The 20,294-nt window shown below is 42.7% G+C and overlaps 1 protein-coding gene across 1 annotated transcript in view; it reads left to right on the plus strand.

The window, feature by feature from the left end:
- Positions 1-14,631: 14,631 nt before the first annotated feature.
- UBAC2 (UBA domain containing 2) overlaps positions 14,632-20,294 on the plus strand; it is a 98,440-nt gene continuing 92,777 nt past the window's right edge. Inside the window, exon 1 of the mRNA XM_059820572.1 lies at positions 14,632-14,684. Coding sequence (XP_059676555.1) covers positions 14,654-14,684 — 31 coding nt within the window. The 5' untranslated portion in view covers positions 14,632-14,653. The remainder of the gene's footprint in view (positions 14,685-20,294) is intronic.

Below are 20,294 nucleotides of genomic sequence, written 5' to 3' on the forward strand. Positions count from 1 at the left end.
AGAGTGGGTGTCATAATTCCCTTCTAGCAATCTGCTTTGTAATCCATTACTTTAAAGTAACAAAAATCAGATCTGTTTAACTTTTCATGGAGCAACCACTGAGAAGCAATGAGTTTCCATTTCCTCACTTCTGAACAGGGTATGGAGACTGGTGCAAGAAAGTTTTAATTTGGGACAATATCTGTTCCATGTAATATTCGCAAGTACCTAAATCACACTTTAAGTGTTTCAGGTGCTTTGTCTATTCTGTTAATAAATCCTTATGTGACTCTCATCAAGTGACTACTGTTTGGGGAAGGAGAGGCAGGGCAACTTGCCTACGGCAGCACAAGTCGTGGATGGAATGAGGATTTCCTGCCTCCCAAATCTCTTCCGGTTCTTCCAGATCAGGCTGCATCCCAAGCAGGTAATTACATACATATCAGTCACACCTCTCATAATTCTCTTATCTTTATTTATGAGCTGTGATTCTCCTACTTAACTCAGCTGTACTTCACTGTATTAATTAGCTGTGCTTTACAAAACAACTCAGAGAAGTTTTTCATTTGCATGTTCATGAAGTCAGCTCCAAGAAAGGTGTTAACTAAGCTTTTAACAAGGCTAGACCAAAAAAACCCAAAGCCCAATTACAATATATTTAAAGGTGCTTACCTCTCTGTCAACCAAATATGGCAAAGCCATTTAATTGCCCACAACTATCAGGGCAAATTAGTCACAAAAAAAATTATAGCTGCATATATTGTGTTCAGGCAAGAGAACCACATGCTTAAACAAAATGAACTTTAACACAGTTAAAAGAAACTCACACATTTTGTAAGTGAGATACTTCTATATAAATTGATAAGAGGAAGCTGGATCTGTGCTCAGTTGTAGAGGAGGAAGAAGCCAGATCCTTAACTGCAAAAAACTGATTTTTGTTCAAGGGAATGAATGGATGAAGCTAGACTGACTTAATCCATCTAAGGATCTGCATCAAATTTTCTTATAACCACGAAACTTATGAGACTTTCAACTCTGAAATTCATTTTGATAGGGGGAGAGAGATTGGCTGTGTTGAAAGTAGTCTTGCTTATACACTGAGGAAATTGTTGGCCAATTTTGTTAGATTTGTTGTATTGTTTCATTTTCTATGTTATTGAACAATTCTGCTCTCCATTCCAGTCATGCGGTATTTTATCATCTGGGATTGGTGGGTTTGCTTAAAAATACGTCATCCTTTTGACATTTTATCCAACCCAAATTACTTCACTGTTTCTGAAGAATTTTTGCCTCTCTGTCTCTGTTGAAGAAGGGGCAAACAGCAATAGGGATGTCAGCTGTGCACACCAGGACAATGGCTAGGTGATACTCCCCAGAATACCTACAGATGTTAACATAAAGTCTGAGCACAGAGTTTCTGTATGCTTTCAACTATTTTGAATGTATACAGGCACAATCCATTTCTTAAAATTAATCATTTTCTGACCTGCTTCCTCTGACCCCTTCTGATCTCCCCAAAAAAGAGCTGTGTTGGCTAGCTGTGTTTTAAGATCACCAGCAGGCTTGCCTAAGAAGTTCAAGGAAACACAACAGGACCATTGCTCTATACTTTGCATAACTGGGCTGGACCAGTGAGCAGAGCATATTACAAAATAAGAGTAGTAATGCTTTATAACTGTGTTTTTGGTACGAGTGATTGCATAGGTGTAGTAGGGCAGAAGTGACCCTACACAATACTGCAAATTACATTCCCAAAACACATGAGTCAGCCTCCCCGGATAATAAAGTGCCTTTTATGATTTTTGGTGTTTTCCTTCTGAATCTCTGTGGCAAACTTGCATCACAATTTTCAAAGCTTTCTTCGCAATGTCCAGACCTCAAAGCTTTTCCTTTGGAAAAATCAAAGCAGAGATTCTCACAAAATCTCTGGATTTCAGTCTCTGGGGTTAAAAGAAGACCACAAAATGTAGTAAGTCAAATAGTAAAATTATAGGATGCTGTAATACATCTGGGCTACTTTTTATTCTTGCAGCCTCTCCAGTGCTGAGGCAGAATGGCAAAGGTGGGTACTGAAACACACACTGCTACCAGCCTGTTCGTACATGTGCTCCAAACAAATAATTCCATGCTCCAGGGCTGTCAGTCGTGATGAGCAAAATATATGCATGTATATATGCATATATGTATGTATATAATTTGAATCTGAATTCACATGAATGTGAAAGGAGAATCAAACCATTACCTGTGCATAATTTTTGAGTACTTGTCTACACAAGGAACGGTCAAAACAGCGGAGGAGGTAAGTAGAGTCAGCACATAACCTAGTCATGGGGTTTACAGACAAGGAGAAATTCCTGTATAGCCATCCGAGCTGTTGGACGGCTATGCAGAAATAGCCCCTTCTGAGCATTACCTTCACGGGTCAGGGGGTGTTCGGGGCTGCACGTGAAAGATAAAATAGCTGAGCAGTACAGCACCATAGTGTTTCCCTCTCATGTAAGGCCATGCTTCTCATGAAGGTAGTATTGATGAAGGTAATGGTGGAGTAGGTGAGTGAATACTTTAGCTCCCTGAATCACCTGGACAAAGCCCAGCTAGAGAAAGAGACATTTGATTCCCACTTGTAAACCTGCAGTGGAAAGCAGGCTTTTTATCATCATTGCCTTGTTCCCAGCATGTTCTTGTGATAAGAGCGGAGATGTCTGGATGCCCCTCAGTTTCTTTTTAGCTCCTATGGCTGCAAGATGGCACTGGACAGCATCCATGTCTTCACACACCTCAACTTTCCTTCTCTCCGTAAATCCTGTAAATACCAACAGTGCTATCTAGAGCTGATGTGTCAGCTAGCATAACACCCGGCATATCTCCTGGTTAGGCTTCCATTCCCCCTTCATACAGGGAATTTGTTTCTGGTGCCTGAGCTTTGAGACTTAAAAACCCCGCTATCTGGGGCTTGTGCACTCTTTCTCTTCTAAGGAAGAGTCCTTTAAAACAGTGAGCTTTCTGGTTCCCTTTTTTTATCTGGGTGAATACCAAATCCTTGGTTAATGTAACACCTCAAAATCCTTCCTAAAATGGACATCATGATCTTGATTCAGTCACTCTTGAGTTTATTGTTTCTAGATCCCTGTGTAAGTCCTTCTCTGTTTACCAGTGATCTAGTGAGACTATAAATTATTTGTTTGAGACTGCTCATCCACCGCTCCAGCATACATTCTAGTTAGAATTGATGTCAAGTGTCTGAGAGTTGGTTGGTGGTTGCTGGTTGGTGAGCACGAGTTATGAAAAATTCCACCAAACATGTTTACGTGAAGGAAAAGCCTGAAAAAACAAGTCCTGGAAAGATGCTGTGTAACAAGTGACAGCATCAAGTCTCTTGCTGGTGTTTTGTGTGCAAAAGTTATTCTGTGTTGGGTTATGCTAAACCTCAAGACAGCTTTTCTTGCAAAATAGGAAGGTCCATGCAAAGGGCAGGTGTTAAATAGTTATTAAACTCTAATTGTGTCTCATACCTATTGCACAAGACTTTCCGCATGGAGACAAGCCTTAAGAGAAGGTCACTTGACATAGGAAGAGGGTGGATGAGGCATTTGGCCCCTGGCACTTCGGTCACACAGCATATGAGGCCACACCTCAATTTACAGTCTTCTGAGCCCACATAATTTAATTAAGCTCCTCTCTTGACATAAAGCAGCACGGCTGATTGAAAGACTAGGTATCTGTGCAAAGAAATTGTGGGAGAGCCATAAGAGCAGCCAGCTCCCTCATGCTTGGGCAGTGGGAATATGCAGAATCCATCCATCAAATTATGAGCACTCTCACAGCAAGGAAGAGACAAAATAATCCCTGCTGGGTCAGGAGACAGTTTGGTTATGAAAGCAGTACCTCTGTCAGCAAATATTCCTAGGCATAGAAGTGATTTAGCAGACAGACTACCCCATTTTTTATCATACTGTGAACAAAAGACCAGGCACTCATTTGTACGCTGTGATTTAAGGGGGTAGGGTTATTGGTCAATAAACCTTTGTAGTAGGCAGGAGCAGCTGTTGTTTAATCACCTTCTCAAATAGACAGGCCAAAATCTAGAGTTCCTTTCAAACATACTTACATTTTTTTGCTTGACTAAATTGTTATTTGTAAATATATTAAGATCTCCTTCATGCCTTGGATCCGTGGGAAAGTCAGACGGGGTGCTGACAGAGGGATTACAATTGCTGCGGTCTAGCCAAGACAACATTAGCACCTGGGTTTTGACAATATTGTCTGTTGGTTCCTCATGAATAGTGGCTTTCTTACTGGATTTGACTGCCCAGGAAAAGAAAGAATACTGCACCTCCACCTTTACCTCTGCCCACTATGAAAGTCTGCCTGATTTTTTTCCACACTCTAATTAAATCCTTAAAGGCCTTCATTCAGCAGTGAGTAATCTACTACCCATTTGGGTCTCAATTCTGTTTGTAAAGGTCTAAAACACTCTTATCTTGAATCCAGGCCAATGCCTTGTTAATTACGGCTGTGTCTGAGAAGATCATCCTGGCTGTTACTATATCAGCAAGACAAAATGAAGAAATACAGTATGTGATGAAAGACACACACCCTTTATAATTCTCCATCTCGATAAAGTGTTTCTCAGGCCTCACCCTAAATTCTTACCATAGGTGGTTACACAATGTCTGTCATTTGAGTAAAGTGATCCACTTGTTTTCTTCCTTGAGCTTCTTTCAGAGAAGGGAGAAGGCAGGCTGCATACTCCCTGGATTTAGAACATATTAGCCTTTTACTTGCAAAGAACTTTGAAACTTCCTTAAGAGTGCTTGTAGTAATCACCAAAACACTGATGAGTCATCAAATTTCAGTTCATCATCTATATAATTGACTTTTAAATTATATTATGATTAGATCTCTTCCCGTTTTCTGCTCATATCAGGCAAAGGTTCATTCTCTTAGACTGAAACTGCTGATGGGGCTTTTTTGCATGTGTTGTTTCTTTTGATTAGTATGAAGTAGCCACCTGATGATCAGTCCAGGTTTCCATTAAGCACTCTCCATGACAGAAGCTCCAGTATTAGAAAAAGTGACTTTTTAAACTGTGGGGTTCTTTGCTGGAGCAGTACCCTGACCTCTTTAGCTGGCCTCCCAGCACCTCCTTAGTTTAGCTCACAGATTATGGTTGTGTGTATTGCAGTTCCATATGCGCACGTACACAGAATACTTATTGACAAGCACTCCCCAAGAAAAGTTACTTACCTGCACATTATTTGGAGGGTTTTTCTGTGTGTTGCCTACATACACACACTCAGAAGGTCCTATAACGTTTGGATTTAGCAGGGGGAAGACGCTTTTTGTACCTCTGTTGTACCTTGTGTGGAACATGAGGGTACTCAGGGTACAGGACATCCTAGCTAGACGGTGCAGCTCAGAAAACCCTTTAGTTGCGTGAACTTACAGAGAAAGAGACTGTATGGATACAACATACAAGGCAGCCAGAATTCTTCAGGATAATTCAGCAACTCTTCTTTATTATTTTTCTGTATCTCATTCTCATGTTTTATTTCTCTTTTTTTTTAAGTCATCATTCCACTGTGCACAGACCACCTGGGCTCCATCCCATTGGTGTTACCTTTCTTGTCAATCCCCCTTGCCACATCTCCTCCTCAGAGCTTTTTATGGATTCCTCCTCTGCCAGTAGCAGGTTTAAGACCCGCCAAGTTGCATAACTCTAAGCGTGCCTCTGTTTTTTCCCCGTCTCTTGCTCCACCCCGTGCTAATTCCGCACATTCCACCCAGCCTTCCCCTCAGACCGCTCCCTTCCTCTCTCTTTTTGTTCTCGCCTTAATATCTTCTTTCATGGCATCACCATCCACGCAGAGCAAAGGCGGCCTCCTACCCGGTGTTAGCTATACATCCTCCCGCTCCCCTCTCGAAACAAAGCAGGAGCTCGGCAGAGCCCATCTGTTCCCTGAATCATCCCGGCTGTGACGGGCACTTTCCATCTGCCCCAGCCCACTGCTGTACTGACTGCGGTTTGGAAGTGTAAAGTGCACCCATCTGAGCCAAACCCCGATGAAAACACAACAGGACTCTCGCTGTTGAATTCAGGGCGCTTTGAAGCAGGCCATGAATCATCTGGGGCTGACATGCTCTTTTGTGTTGCCATTTTTTTCCTTCCTGTTTTACAGCGTAATGTGCTGACACATCTCAAGTGTTCCATCAAATGCAGGTACTTAAGCCCAAAATCGGTGCTTTTTCTGGACATTGTGTCTATCCTTTTACACCATGACCACCTTCAGATGAAAACAGTCTACCTACAGTAAGCAAAATTTCTGGGTTTTGTATGACATCTAAATGCAGCCTAGGACACAAAGGCTTAATTTTTGCCCCCAAATGTACACGTTGCCAGCAAGATCACTGATGCTGAATTCAGCTTGCAAGCTGCTTCTCCTGTATATACAAACATACTGATTCTTGCTCATATTGATGGATAATATGTTTCAATCATTTGTTATTGAGACCCCAACCGCGCTGTTGTGGAAGGACTAACCGCACTGCAACTTGGCATCAAAGCCGTAGCAAAATGACTGAAAATACTTTCTTCTCAATATACTTTCACATATAAAATTAATCAAAAGTAATGTCCTGCCCAGTAGTCTTGAATTAAACCAGTATTTGTACTAGAAAGCTTTTGTCACCTGTGTAACATGACTTGTGTTGTAAATATATACTTATTAGTATATATGCTCAGAGACCAAATTCTGTACTTAAGGAACAAATGTTGCAGCGAATGCGTTTCTTGTATGTACAAATGAGCTTATTGACTTTGCTGGTTTATTTTTCCCCTACTTAAAAGGCTTGCTAACTTTGTTTACAGTAGGGACAAAACAATAAACTTGAGTTTTAGTATGAGCTGATTTAGTATTCGATCGTTATTTCTTGACATGGTTAAGATGCCAAAAATGGCCTTAATGCAACCTTTAGTGCAACTGCCAGATGAGTATATGAGCAGGTAAGACATCGCTGGACTCCAGCCACCTGGCGTGGCTGGTTGCCCGTGCCCCCAGAGGAGTCTGCGGCAAGAGCTCCAGCATGTGACTGTAATAATAGAAAAGATTAATATTGCGGTTTAGACACCCCTTCAGATAAGGCCTTCCAGTTCCTCCTGTCCTGATGAATTCCTGCTTGCTGTCTCATTTCCCCTGGGTGCAGGTACATTTGCTGGAGAGGAGCCATGGAGACACCCAAGAGCATGGAGGCATGAAGGTCAGGCTGGTCAGGCAGGCTGAAGGCAGCACACAAAAATCCCCTGGAAGCTTCAGCATCCAGACGTTTTGGGGTTTACTTCAAAAATTACGATGGCACAAAATGTCAGTGCTCATTTCTCTGGTTTAATACCCCAGTCAAGTCTGTCCTGGGAGCTCAGCGGAAAACCACCCTCGCCATTGTGCTGACTGACCAGAAAATGGCAGTGTCCTGCCTCCTGGTGAGGAGGAAGAGCCCAAAATAGCAGCTGAGTGGAGGTCCAGAACATCACCTTCATGCCAGCAGAGATTTCTTTGCCACGGGCATTGATTTCTGCTACAACTGGCCCCACGAACATGGATTTTTGTAGTGTCCCCAACCCCAATTTATAAAGTACTCTAGATATTTTTAAAAAATATTGAAGCATATTAAATTGCGTTCAGCAAGAAAACCAACAAATACTTCCTACGTGCAGAGAAGGGCGCTAATAGAATAGCAAGAATCACCGCTTTTGCATTTAATTAGTTTTATTATATTTCAGTTTTAGACTAGACCTAATCGTCAGTTTTAGAAATCTCCCTAACGTAATAGTGCTTGTCGCAGCAAACAGAAGATGGCCCACGTGGAAAAAGGATAGCATAGGATCAAAAATAATTGTAATAAGCCATATTTTCTGTGTTTCTAATAGCTCCGCTGTATTTAAATGTGATTTATCAACACACTGGTTTATTTTTTTTACAATAGTTCTGCTTTCTGATAATGGAGACCAGTTTAGTTTTCTGATGACAATTTAAAGGCCCCAGCTGGGCAAAAATTTACATTTTTGTATGGTATAGATTTTTGGTGCCTAACTTCGCCATTACTAACATCTTTAGAGGAAAAAAGAAACCCTGGGAATGCTTATTTCCTGGAGGTGTACATACTTCTATTGCAAATATCATGCAAGTACATTTCTGGGGTGAACAACCTTCAACTTTCTGCAAATTATTCTGAGGGATCGTTGTATTCCAATAAAATCATAGGAACACAAACATCCTCTGATATGGCTAATTAGAGTTAGGGGAAAAAAAGATGAGACTATGCCTTCATGCTTGAAATTTAAATAAATCCAATACAAATAAGATAATGACATTTGGGGAGAAGAACTGCTTGCAGCTTTAGCATTTTTTTTTGTCTCTTAGCAGTGTTATGCTACAGGCCTGATAACATCATGATGTGGGTGGCCACATATTCCCTTAAACATAGATTTGCCTCTGAGTGTAAATATGGGCGTTTAATAACCTTTGCACTGTGTGGAGATACACAGATAGGACTACAATACGGATGTGAAGCAAGAGGAGGAGGATAGCTGACAAATATGGATAGCTATCAGGGAGAAAACAATCCTTTTAATACCCCTGTAAATATCTTCTAACATCTAATTTTCAGAATAGGCAATTTCAGCACAGCCATACCTGTATGGAACAATACAACTCGTTTCCTGCATCTTAAAGGCTTAATTTTTTTGCTATCGCTGATAGTTATCTTGGGTAATTTAGCATATACTCCAGATCACAAAGGTACTCTTTGACATAAATTCAGTCTGAAATAGATGGCTAGTGCTTGATGTCTAGTATGCATGAAAGAGTACAGATATGCAAGTATGTTGCATTATGCAATGCTATACATAGTATTGTGCCCTCCTAATGAATTCCTTAATTAGGTCTTCTGAGCACTATGCTTAAATCTCGTCATTTTATTGATGCTTACTGATGTTTTGCAATTTACCTTGTAGTAAATTAATGCCCTTCAAACAAGCAATCTAAATCCAGTGACAGCTGCTCAGCCAAGGGCAGCTGAACAAGTGTATTTTTAATTCTCATAAGAATGAGGTCTCACCTAAGTCAAATGGAACCTGAACATAGAACATTAAACATAAAAACTGAGATCAAAATCAACAATTAAGAAACATCAGAATCAATTTGCCTATCTTAAAACTTGTTTTCCTAATACGTTTGCATTAGGATTTAGTTCCTGGTTATGCTACCATATGTTCTTGTTTTTCACAGGATGCCAACCTTCACTGAAATATATAGCCTGGCTCCTGTGACAGAGAATTTAAGGACAACAACTTTAAGGGAGTGTTTTACAAGTACTTACAGACAAAGCTGCTGATCAAGTGCTTGGTGCTGCCCCTGAGCACAGAGATGCCAACATCTGGATGCATGTGGTGTCAGTGCTTAGGATCACATGGTCAACTGTTAACAGGGAAACAATGGTTAAGACTTTCATTGTAAAACCATCAGTGTGTATGTTCAGTCCACAAAGATACAGTGTGAAGAAGAAAGCAAGGTTGGCTCCACAGGTCCAGGCAAACACTTTTCTTCTTGTGCTCCCTCTGTGCATCTCTGCAAGACTTACTGCACCGTTGTTCTCCTCTCACCCACATTTGAGGGACATGGCAAGAATCCAGAAGGTGGCAGATGCAGCACATTTCTGGTGACTTGCTGGGACAAAATAGAGACTATTGTTGGAAGGTGGTTAAGGCTGAGGGGGACCCAGCAATGAAGTAGGCTTGAAAAGGCCCTGGCTGGGGAAGGAGGTGAGCAATGCAAAGAGTGGGAGCTTGCGGCTGCTGGTGGCCACCAACTGGTGACTTGGCTCAGCTGCAGATGAGCTGGTCCCTTAAACACTATACTGTGATTGCCTCCCTTGCCGGGGTTCTAGCTGAAAAACAAGATAGTGCGGTTTGAATTATGTTTGAGTTACTGAAGCAACAGTTACCCACATATTCATATTACTAGACATTGATATGGAGCTCAGGTTTAACATGGTGTTTAAAGTTTTGCAAAACATCTCATTGAAATGGCTAGAACCATAACAAATGGAAAACTTTTGAGCACTCTACATTTTTTTCCATTAGATTGCCTGCCTTTGCACACTTCTTTAGTACTTACTTAAGAACCACCTAAAAGTTCCTCCTTTAGCCACTCCATTGCTCCTCACATTAACTGTAAGCCTACCAGCTCTACAAGGAAAGAACTAATCTAGAAAATGTTCTGTATCTTCTAGCTATAGTTAAAAAAATAAAAATCTGTGTAATAAAATGAACCCACTACAGTTTAAGAGGACAGCAGGTCTGCTGCAGTACTGAGCTTTATTCACTTCTAAGGGAGTGAGAGAAACTCTCTAATTTTGGAAAGGCACAGGACCAATCAGTCTGATTTCAGCCCAGTGAATCTCTGCCTTCTGCCCTTCCCCCTGTGGCCATGCAAGCTGCTATCAGCAAGCTGCACTGCCACGGAAATCTCCTCTGTAGGTTATATATGGTGCACAGCTTTCTTCTTTAGCCTTCTGTCACTGAAGACAAGGGTTGGAAACTGTAGGGAGAAGTTACTGAAATCATTAAGATTAACATTAACCTCTTTTCAGGTATCTGCTAATATTTCAGGCAATTGTAATAACTGCAGGTGCTACTATGTATGTTATGGAAACCCCAGACGTCAAAGAGACATAGACCACCTGCCATTAACCTGCAGAATCATTAACCTGCACTGAGTTAAGACAGAAAATTCCTGAGCGAGGTGTTACATTTCCACCCTATTTTACTCTACCGCTATCCTTCATTGTATATGCCAGGGGAGCATCTGAATGTTAGAGATTAATTAGTAACTAAGAGTTAGTTCAAATACATCACAAGTTCAGAGAAGAAAGCAACCTAATCATGTTAGAAAACAGTTAGAAATGTAAATTCCAGTGTCCTGGGATTTTCTTTTGAGCAGGAAATTTAAATAACTTTATTTTGAACATACCAAATTGACCCCACTAACTAGATGTAATAAACAAATGGAGATATTTAAGCTGACATTTGAGCAGTGTCAAAGCCTTCTAAGCTTGTTCTGAGTAGATTAGTAGATAAGTGCTAGCTTTCCTATTCTGGGATATGTTCCAAGGCAAGCATGAGGACTGATGATTTCATTTAACTCCGAACTGGACAACACTGTATATTTAAATAATGCAAATCATTTGTGTAATTCTTATGACAAGCTACCAGTTGACACTGACAGCGTTGGGATAAAAAAACCTCTCTGCTTGGCACTGTATCTGAGGGCAAAACCTACATTTCCTCTACCGTTCAATTAGTATGTGAAACTATAATTATTAGCATGGGGTATGTAGTTTCTCAAAGACACATAGTGTATCTCATCCAATCTAATCCCAGAAAAACTGACTTAATAAATCTTTTTTGGAATAAGGAATGTCATTAGCTGTTTCAAAGACTCAGTAATATATTTGTAGATTTAAATAAGATAGTGGCAAATAAATTCAGAGCCAGCTCCCTATATCCCAGAAGTACTGACAAATCTGCAAGTTTTTTGGTATATTGTTGGGAGTAGCTTGCCAACTACTGCTACTCATTCAGTTTTGCTTTATCTGCCACAGAGCTGCTTTCAAAACAGCTCTTAAATATTTGCCCAAATGCATCCTTATTCAACAAAATACACACATAAGTCTCTAGTATGTTTAATGATTCTGACTTCAATCCAATTGCAGCACTCAACGTAGCAGAGAAGAATCCCTCTAATATGATTACCTTGTAGGACATGAATCTAGGGAAATCTTCAAAACTGAGCTTATAAAACCGAAGAATATTAGTTCTTGGCTCCCAGAACTGTAAACCTCTAAATTACTGATTGTTCTGTCACTCCATTCTGTGTGACTGTGGAAAGAAATAAAAGCAAAGCTTTATCTTCAGCATTAAAACAGCAATCCTAAGCCTATTACACAGACAATGATGGAAAAGTTTTCAGGTTTTATCCTCACCTGTATGAAAGCCAGATCCACAGAAAGGCTTAATTACTTTAAGTGGAGGTTAGTCAAAAAAGTCCAAAATGGTGATTAATTAATCGATAAGTACCTCATTAAATCCCTAAAGCTTCAGGAGGCACTCAAGCTTTTCCCAATGAGGTTTCACACTGGAACTATTACAAGCTTTGCAGGCTTTACACCTCATTATTTCACAGAATCACAGAATCGTTAAGGTTGGAAAAGACCTGTAAGATCATCAAGTCCAACCATCAACCCAACACCACCATGCCCACTAAACCATGTCCCGCAATGCCACGTCCACACGTTCCTTGAACACCTCCAGAGATGGTGATGCCACCACCTCCCTGTTCCAATGCTTCACTGCTCTCTCAGTAAAGAAATTTTTCCTAATATCCAGCCTGAACCTCCCCTGGCGCAACTTGAGGCCATTTCCTCTTGTCCTCTTGTCCTCCCTTCCAGGGAGAAGAGACCAACACCCACCTCTCTGCAACCCCCTTTCAGGTAATTGTAGAGAGCGATGAGGTCTCCCCTCAGCCTCCTCTTCTCCAGGCTGAACAACCCCAGTTCCCTCAGCCGCTCCTCATAAGACTTGTGCTCCAGACCCCTCACCAGCTTCGTCGCCCTTCTCTGGACACGCTCCAGCACCTCAATGTCCCTCTTGTAGTGAGGGGCCCAAAACTGAACACAGTATTCAAGGTGCGGCTTCGCCATCTCCTCAGAAATGAGGGTTGCCAGTGACTTACCTACGATTATGCGCATTCAGCGGCATACTGGCAAGACAGGGTTTGCATATGTAACATACAGCAGCCAGAGCCATTTGCATTTGAAAGGAAGGAGAATTTCTGTAGCAAATCACTTCTTCCAGCTGTGCTTTAACAGCAAAGAGTAAACCAGTTGTCTGTAGCCAAAGACACAACATATATGATGGGTTTTGTGCTGTGCATCCAATTTAGATTCTTTGCTGAGGAAAGAACCTCAGCCTGGGAGAGGGTCAGGATTTTCAATGCACCATCATTTTGGTTCTTCCTCCTGGCTAGTTTAGACATACCTCCTACTCTGTGAACTGACTCTCAATCCCATTGCTACCTGCCTGACTCTGGGTCCTGTACAAAGAGGACCAGTGAGCCACAGAAATCTGAAATTAGTGCTGGAAGCTGGACATTTTAAAATTACATATGGATATGCTAAACTTTGCTCGAGTCTTTGTGCACCCAAGCATAAGGTCTTTTTATGTCCCCTTGGCAGTTTTAAGAGATTTTGTTTACAAAGGGTCTTCACATTTACAAGTGCTGTTTAACAGTTTCATTCAAATGTAATTATTATGTAATTTTATATAAATGTATTTATTTTGTAAACTTTATATGTAAATATTTGGTGTTATCTAAGAAAAGTTTTATAACAAATTTATGACTTGCCTATAAAGTTTCTATTATTGGTTGGCCATTCAAAAATTGTTACCTACCTGACAAGTCACATTTTCCAGTTCCAGAGCAACATGTGTTTTCAGTCTTGTACTGCAGTACGCTAAATGTGACTTTGAGGCCCCCAGTTCTGTCGAGTGCACAAACACACGGCGCACAAACCTTGTCTTGTTTCTTCCTGACATTCATATCTGTGATGCAGAGCAGATCAGAGCATCATCACCTTTTAAATGCCTCGCATGACTTATTGCAGTAAACTCTGATTTCTACGTGGACTTGAAAATACCATTGAAATTTGGTGCCCGAATAATTTCAGCCTTATTATACCACATCTGAATGAAATCGGGAATTTGGCTCACCTTATATTGGGTATCTACCGTGTTGGTAGAGAGCTAGGTGTCTAACTTACCACTACAGCTAGTGATGGTCAGTTCAATACAGTCAGTAATTCCCAGGAAGCGATTCATTTCATCCTAAAGTAGACACCTTCACTTGATCATCTGAAAAACTCTCCAGGCCCCACTGAACGTATTGACTACGTCTCCGTTAGCTGTAATGAGAGCTCACCCATGGCTCCTAAGCAGGCGCGTACCTTGTGGACTCCAAAATGAGGGTGAGCCTCGGGTGCCACAGTTTCCCAAAGTGTGAGGAGTCGGGCTTCCCCAAGGCACCTACAAATTTCAGATTTAAATCATCTGTATAAAAGAATAAGTAATTATATACAATATACGTAGACAGACTTCTGTTTTATCCCCGTCTAGCTGCACCCGAGCTCCGAAGCGCCCTTCCCCGTGCCTCAGGGCCCGCGAGCGCCCTCCGACAGGACCAGCCACCAGGAGCTGCCCCCAGCCTTGCCGCGGGTTAATTAGAGAACGTACTCGGTCTATAGGGGCTCGTATAGGCTTCGCCGCGTAGCGCTGGGCTCAGCTGGTGGCGATCCGCCTCCCTGGCAGCGAGCCCGCCGGGCGGGCGGGGACGGAGAGGGGCGGGGGGGGGCGCGGCGGGGCCCCGCTGCCCCCCCGCCCTCGCCCTCCCCGCCCGCCCGGATGGCCCGGCAGGGGGCGCCGGCCGCTCGGCTGACGGCGGCGTTTGGCCCATCGCGGCCGCCTTAGCCGCGCCGTCCCCGGCCCGCCGCGGCTCCTCAGGGTCTGCCCGGCCTCTGGGGGTTCCGCCAGCGGCGCCCGCCGCGGCTGGGCCGGGCCGGCGCCATGTTCACCAGCACTGGCTCCAACGGGCTCTGTGAGTACCGGCCCCACTGCCGCCCGGGAGGGACGCAGCTGGGGGAGGGCGGCGGCGGCGGCGAGGGGTGTGTCGGCGTCTCCGCCGCGGCGGGTGGCCCGGCCCCCTCCGCCGGGGGACGGGACGGGGCCGCGCTCGCGCTGCCGGGGCGGGGGGCGCCGCCGTGAGGGACCTGGCGGGGCGATGGCGCCGTGACCTCTGCGGGCGCCGCCGGGGGGGGCCGCGCCCGCCGCTCGGCCTGGGCGCGGCGCTGCCGCCGCCTCCCTCGGGCGAGCCGCTGGCCTCGCTCCTCTTCCCCGCGGACGCAGCCTGGCCTCGGCTTGACTTTTAAACTCGGGCTTTACCGCGTCTCCCGCTACGTGACTGCGGGCGAGGAGCCGCGCCCGGAGGTACCGGCGCAGGAGGAGCCGTCGCGATGGTCGCGGTGGTGCTCTCGACGGCGCTGGGGGGGCTCCGCTTCAGGGGCTTTGCTGCCTGGTCCGGCCGGCGGCAAGGGGCTGTGCCTGGGCGGAGCGGTCCTCTTCCGGGACGGCTGTCCCGGGGACGGCTCCCCGGCGCTCTCTCTCTGTGTATAAGAATATATAGGTATATATCAGAGCAGAGAAAAAACTCTTTCTTAATGTGAAAAGAAGGTTATTGTTTAAACCACTTCATTGGTAAGACCGATTTCAGGACAGATACGTTTCCAGCTCTATTTAACTTCATTTTTACATACAGCATGTGTCAATCATTTCATATCCCAGCGCTACGTGAACAGACTTCACAGGCATTGAGGGTTGCTTCTGAGCTTGTTTACAGGGCAAAGAGTCTGCTGCGTTTAGAAACAGAACGGCGATGAAGAACTGAACTGGCTGCGGTGTGTGGACTTTGGCACTTCAGAGCAGGCTGGGACGAGCGATAGTCAAAACTTTGCTGACTGACTGCGTGCTTCACACAAAATCCAAATCTGCATGTGAAAGCACCCTCCAACTAGGGAGGAAGAGGTTTGGCATTTAAGAAGGGGTATTAGTCGTAGCTGTATTCTGTTTGGGGAATCCAAATGAGGGAGAGTGTTTTTCCAGACAGGTCTGATAACACTGTGTACTTGATTCACAGCTCCTGATTTTAATTTTTTTTTTTTTCCCCCAGTAATAGATACTGTAGAAGAACATCCTTTTAGTGGCATGCATCTGTGTATAATTCTGTGAGAAAGAAGACGGGGTGAAAAGTGTCCTTGTTTGGCTGAATGGCTGGAAAGTCACAGTCAGTAGTTAAAAGTTTTTCCAAGATAGGTCCATCAGAAAGATGAGTGGAAAATTGTGGTCATAAGAAACGTATTTGTGCTAGGAGAAAAAACTAGAGAAGATGCCATTCTGCAAAAAGTAAATGTTTTACCTTTTTTTATTTTTTCTTCTGGGAAACTTGTACAACGTATACTCTTACTGAGCTCACCTGCTGACTTAAAGTAATTTTTCACAGTAAGACTTCGCTGGTACAGGTTCACTGACACACTCTAGTAGAGGCAGGGATTTAGGTGGCAGTGACATACGCTCACCTACTGCCCAACTGTGGCATGTTAAGATGTCCCTGTGCTCTCAGACTTTTGTTTCTGCCTTTGTAGCAGAAGTGTTTGCTACAGTAGCAGCATGTGTGTAGGAGTCAGTCATTGATGTGCAAAATGTGATGCTTTAGGCAGTCATAGAATCAGTGCCTGATGTTGCATCAGGGAAGCGTACATGTGTGTCCATATTCTGTTCTGCCACTGGGTCTTGGGAGCAGTAACCTCTGGCAGAAGGGCAATGACAAATAATTGTTGGAGCACAGTTGGTGGACCCGTATCAGAGACCCTAGATAAAATAAGCAGACACCTGGTTCAACAGCAATAAGAATGATCATGCCAGCTCAGACTGAAGGCTCCTGTAGCCTGGTGTGCCATTGCCGACAGACTTCTTAACATCTGTAATGTTTGGTTAAAGCCATATCACAATACTATTTGGTAAAACTTAGTAGTACTAAGCTCTTTTTAGCCATGTGTATCTTAGGCCATTTTAAAAAGTGACCCAGTTGTTGATTATATTTCTAACAGATTAAGGGCTTTAGCATCTTCAGATGTAGATGCAATGGTAAAAATGTCAGAGGTTACTGTCCTCTTTTTGCGTTATTTTCACCATTGCCTTGTTTTCACTCCTTTCTGCAGAATTCCCCTCGTTAGCAATGCGAAAACAAACAAACAACAAATAACCCCAGAGCTCTACTACATTTTGGTAATGTGATTCTTACTGGGCTTCTTACACACAGTGTTTTAACAAGTGTGCCAGAGACACCCTTGTGCCTAGTTTTCTGGAAGCAAGTCTGGCCTTGGCCTACTCCCCTTTTTAAAAACTTCTTTTTGATTTTGAAAACTCTTACCAGAACCTAAGTAATTATTTAACTCATTTGAAGTATTTTGGTTCTTGTAAATTCTTCTAGTTAGTTAATTCTTGAAATTGCATTTAATACTTTTCTGAAAGAGATAGTAGAGTAACTGGTGGCTCGTAGTGGGAGCAGTTGCAGCTGGTTATAAGCTTTTTGCTCCATCTGGTAATACAAATCTAATGAAGGTTGATATAATCTTGGATGAGGATATTATTGTCCGTGTTCTTTGAATTCTTTGTTTATTATTTCTTCTGCTGATTTTGGAATAAACCAAAATAAATAACAGTGGACTATATCATATAATTCCAGCAGATTGTGGAAACAATGTAAAGATTAATTTAATAGTCTGTGTTGTCATTAGAGGTCTAAATGAGAGCAATAACTCAAGAATCCTTATGTTTTATTTGATGCAGTACATAGATCAAATTTGTAATCAATGTCCTATGAAGCCTATCTCCTTTTGCCTGATACTGCAGTAGTCCCTCTTCTTCTTCTTGCATCCTGTCTTCTCGGTGTTTCTAGGCTGCCTCTCTCATCTCAAAGTTTTGATGAAAACAAATGTCTTCTTTTAAACTATAGGGAGACTGACATGACTAGGGTATTTTAAAGTTGCTTGCTAAATATGAGTTTTTAAACTGGTCTTTGACCCTCATCATGTAGAATAATTTAATTAGAATATTAAGTTTGGGGCATTTTTCATCATATGTTATTCCTCTTGCTGTAAAAATCCATGGAACTTTGACCCTTTAGACAATTCTGTCTTTCATTATGTCCCAGACATGGTAACTGTGTGTGCTTAAGAGAAGATAGCTTCTAATTTAAATAAAAAGCCTCTGTGCTTGTTAAAATTAAGTTATTGTATAATATTACAAACAATATGACAAAATGTTGCAGAAGAGGTGACTGAACTTTGGTAGATGGATGCCACTTAGCAGTATACTAACGTACTGTTTCTGGGGAATGTGGGAGGAAGACCCTGTAGCTTCCTTTTAGCACAATTTATTTATAACATTTACTTGGGAAAATCTTTGGCTGCATGCAGGAACAAAATCTTGAGCGCTAGTGAGTAAATGAACAAGTTGAGTATTTTGATTTAATCAATAAGTTGAGGTCAGCTATGTATCTGTTTGTGCAGATTACTGAGTAGCTGCATTTCCAAATTTCTACACCAAGAATACTGTTGGGTTTGTTTAATCTGAATGCATTTTGGTTTTATATTATAAGGTGGCTCTGACATACTACTACTGACTTAACAGAGTAAGTTTAGCACAGCCTAGCTTTTCTGAAGTCTACTTATATACTGTAGCTGTCCTGATTGTTATTGTTCCTAATGCAGGGCAAGGTGGTTGTTGTATTGTTTACAGCCAGTTGACAAAACAGTCCTAAAAACCATAATCTAGATCTGGCCATAGATGGAGCCTTTGGCTCTTTTTGTTACGTGGATCTTTGCTTAGTTGATGGCCAAATTTTATTTCTGCTAATATCCACTACTATGCTGAACAAACAATATTTTTCAAAGTTATTAGCAAGTACAAACTGTTTTTGTATTACTTGCCTCAAGCCAACTTTATGGATCATCTCTGTATTGTAGGTGTCAGTGGATGCTACACTGTATGTGGCTACACAGAAAAGTTCAAGTCCTGACTCCGTAGTTCAGTGGGGTGAATGATACTATCTTCATCCAAGGAACATTCAAAACTTGTGAGGTCTTTACCACAGATTCAGCTTCAGGTATTCCTCGTAAGTTTGACCACTTCTATTGAAGTTAGAATTTCTCATAAATAGTGCTTGAATAGCTGGGCCTGTGTAGTGAAGTCCTTGACCTTGTCCATGTGCCTTTTAAGGTGATCTCTCATGACTTTGAGCACTGCGGTTAAGAGGAGTTCTTACATTGAGTGTTTCTCTAGTATTTCGTATCCCAGTTTAAGAGGTTCCTGGTATAAATCCTCCCTCCCACTTCTCCTGTTCAGTACTCTTTAAAATCACATGCATAGGCAGAGAGGTTCTTGAAAAGTGACATTACAAAAGACAGATACATAAAAACAAATTCCTCCAACAAACGAACGGTCCAATGCCAGGTGCACGTGAGCCAGTTCAGACAAGTAGGTCCTTTGCTAGCAGTGATATGCTGCGTTCTTAACAAGGCAGTATCAAGTGTAGCAGATGATGACTGTGCTGGGAGCCGATAACACACCTACTCAGTGCATGATGCACACAATTTTGGATGAGGAGATGTAAAAATAAACATACCTGGTACATGTCACAACTATGAGGTGTGGAAGTCAGGAAACAAGGAAGAATACCATTTAAAAGGACAAAGACAGTTTGCCCTTGTTAAGGGAAACTGTTTCTGTTATCTGGAATGTTGGAGGAGCTGGTGTGCCCTGGGGAAAAAAAAGCCAATTACTGTGGATAGTAGGAAGCATAGCATGTGTGTACTCAAATGACGTAGCAAAATGCTAACCCAGTTGAGTTGACTTGTAAAACGACACTGCAGTGTGTTCAGGAAGCACACTGCACCGCTTGGCTTTCAGGAGGGGCTTGAGAGGTGGGCTGTGGTGCCGAACCCAGACTGGTTTCTTGTGTTGCAATCTGCCAGCAACTCCAGTCCCATGAAGAATGCTGCTGAAACACTTCAGTGGCTCTGCAAAGGCTAGCATGAGTGCATGAAGACTGACACTGGGCTGGTGTCACTGCTGCTTAGCCGTATTTGCTGCTTCTTCTCCAACATGCTGCGTCCCAGGAGCAAAGTATGATACACAGAACTTTTTCCATTATAAGACGCCAAGGCCTTTCCAACAACCTAAACCTGTAAGACCGACACCAAACTTCTCTGCAGACATTGTGATATCCCCTCACAACATTCTTCATGCTATGTGCAATACTGCACATGAGTGTAGTAGGAAACCTATCAGAGCTAGTCTTTATTAAGGTAAAATCTGAGTCCATGTTTTAAAGCCTATCCACTTGCTACATCTGGAAAATATTTGACTGCTTTGCCTACTACACGCAAGCTGCTTCATGTAGTAGTAGGGAGTAGAGTCATTTGAACTTGCATGTAAGCATTTCTGCTAGTGCAACTTATGCTTTTACTTCTCTCTGAACCTTGTAGTGCAGTGCTAGCAATTTGTTAAAAATCCCAACGGCAAGAAGGGAATGCTGTGCTCCTCTGCTTGCATAACCTGCAAGACTGAACTGTGTTGTGCGTGGGCATCA

The sequence above is a fragment of the Gavia stellata genome, chromosome 1 (assembly GCF_030936135.1).
Source record: "Gavia stellata isolate bGavSte3 chromosome 1, bGavSte3.hap2, whole genome shotgun sequence".
In the NCBI taxonomy this organism is placed as follows: Eukaryota; Metazoa; Chordata; class Aves; order Gaviiformes; family Gaviidae; genus Gavia; species Gavia stellata.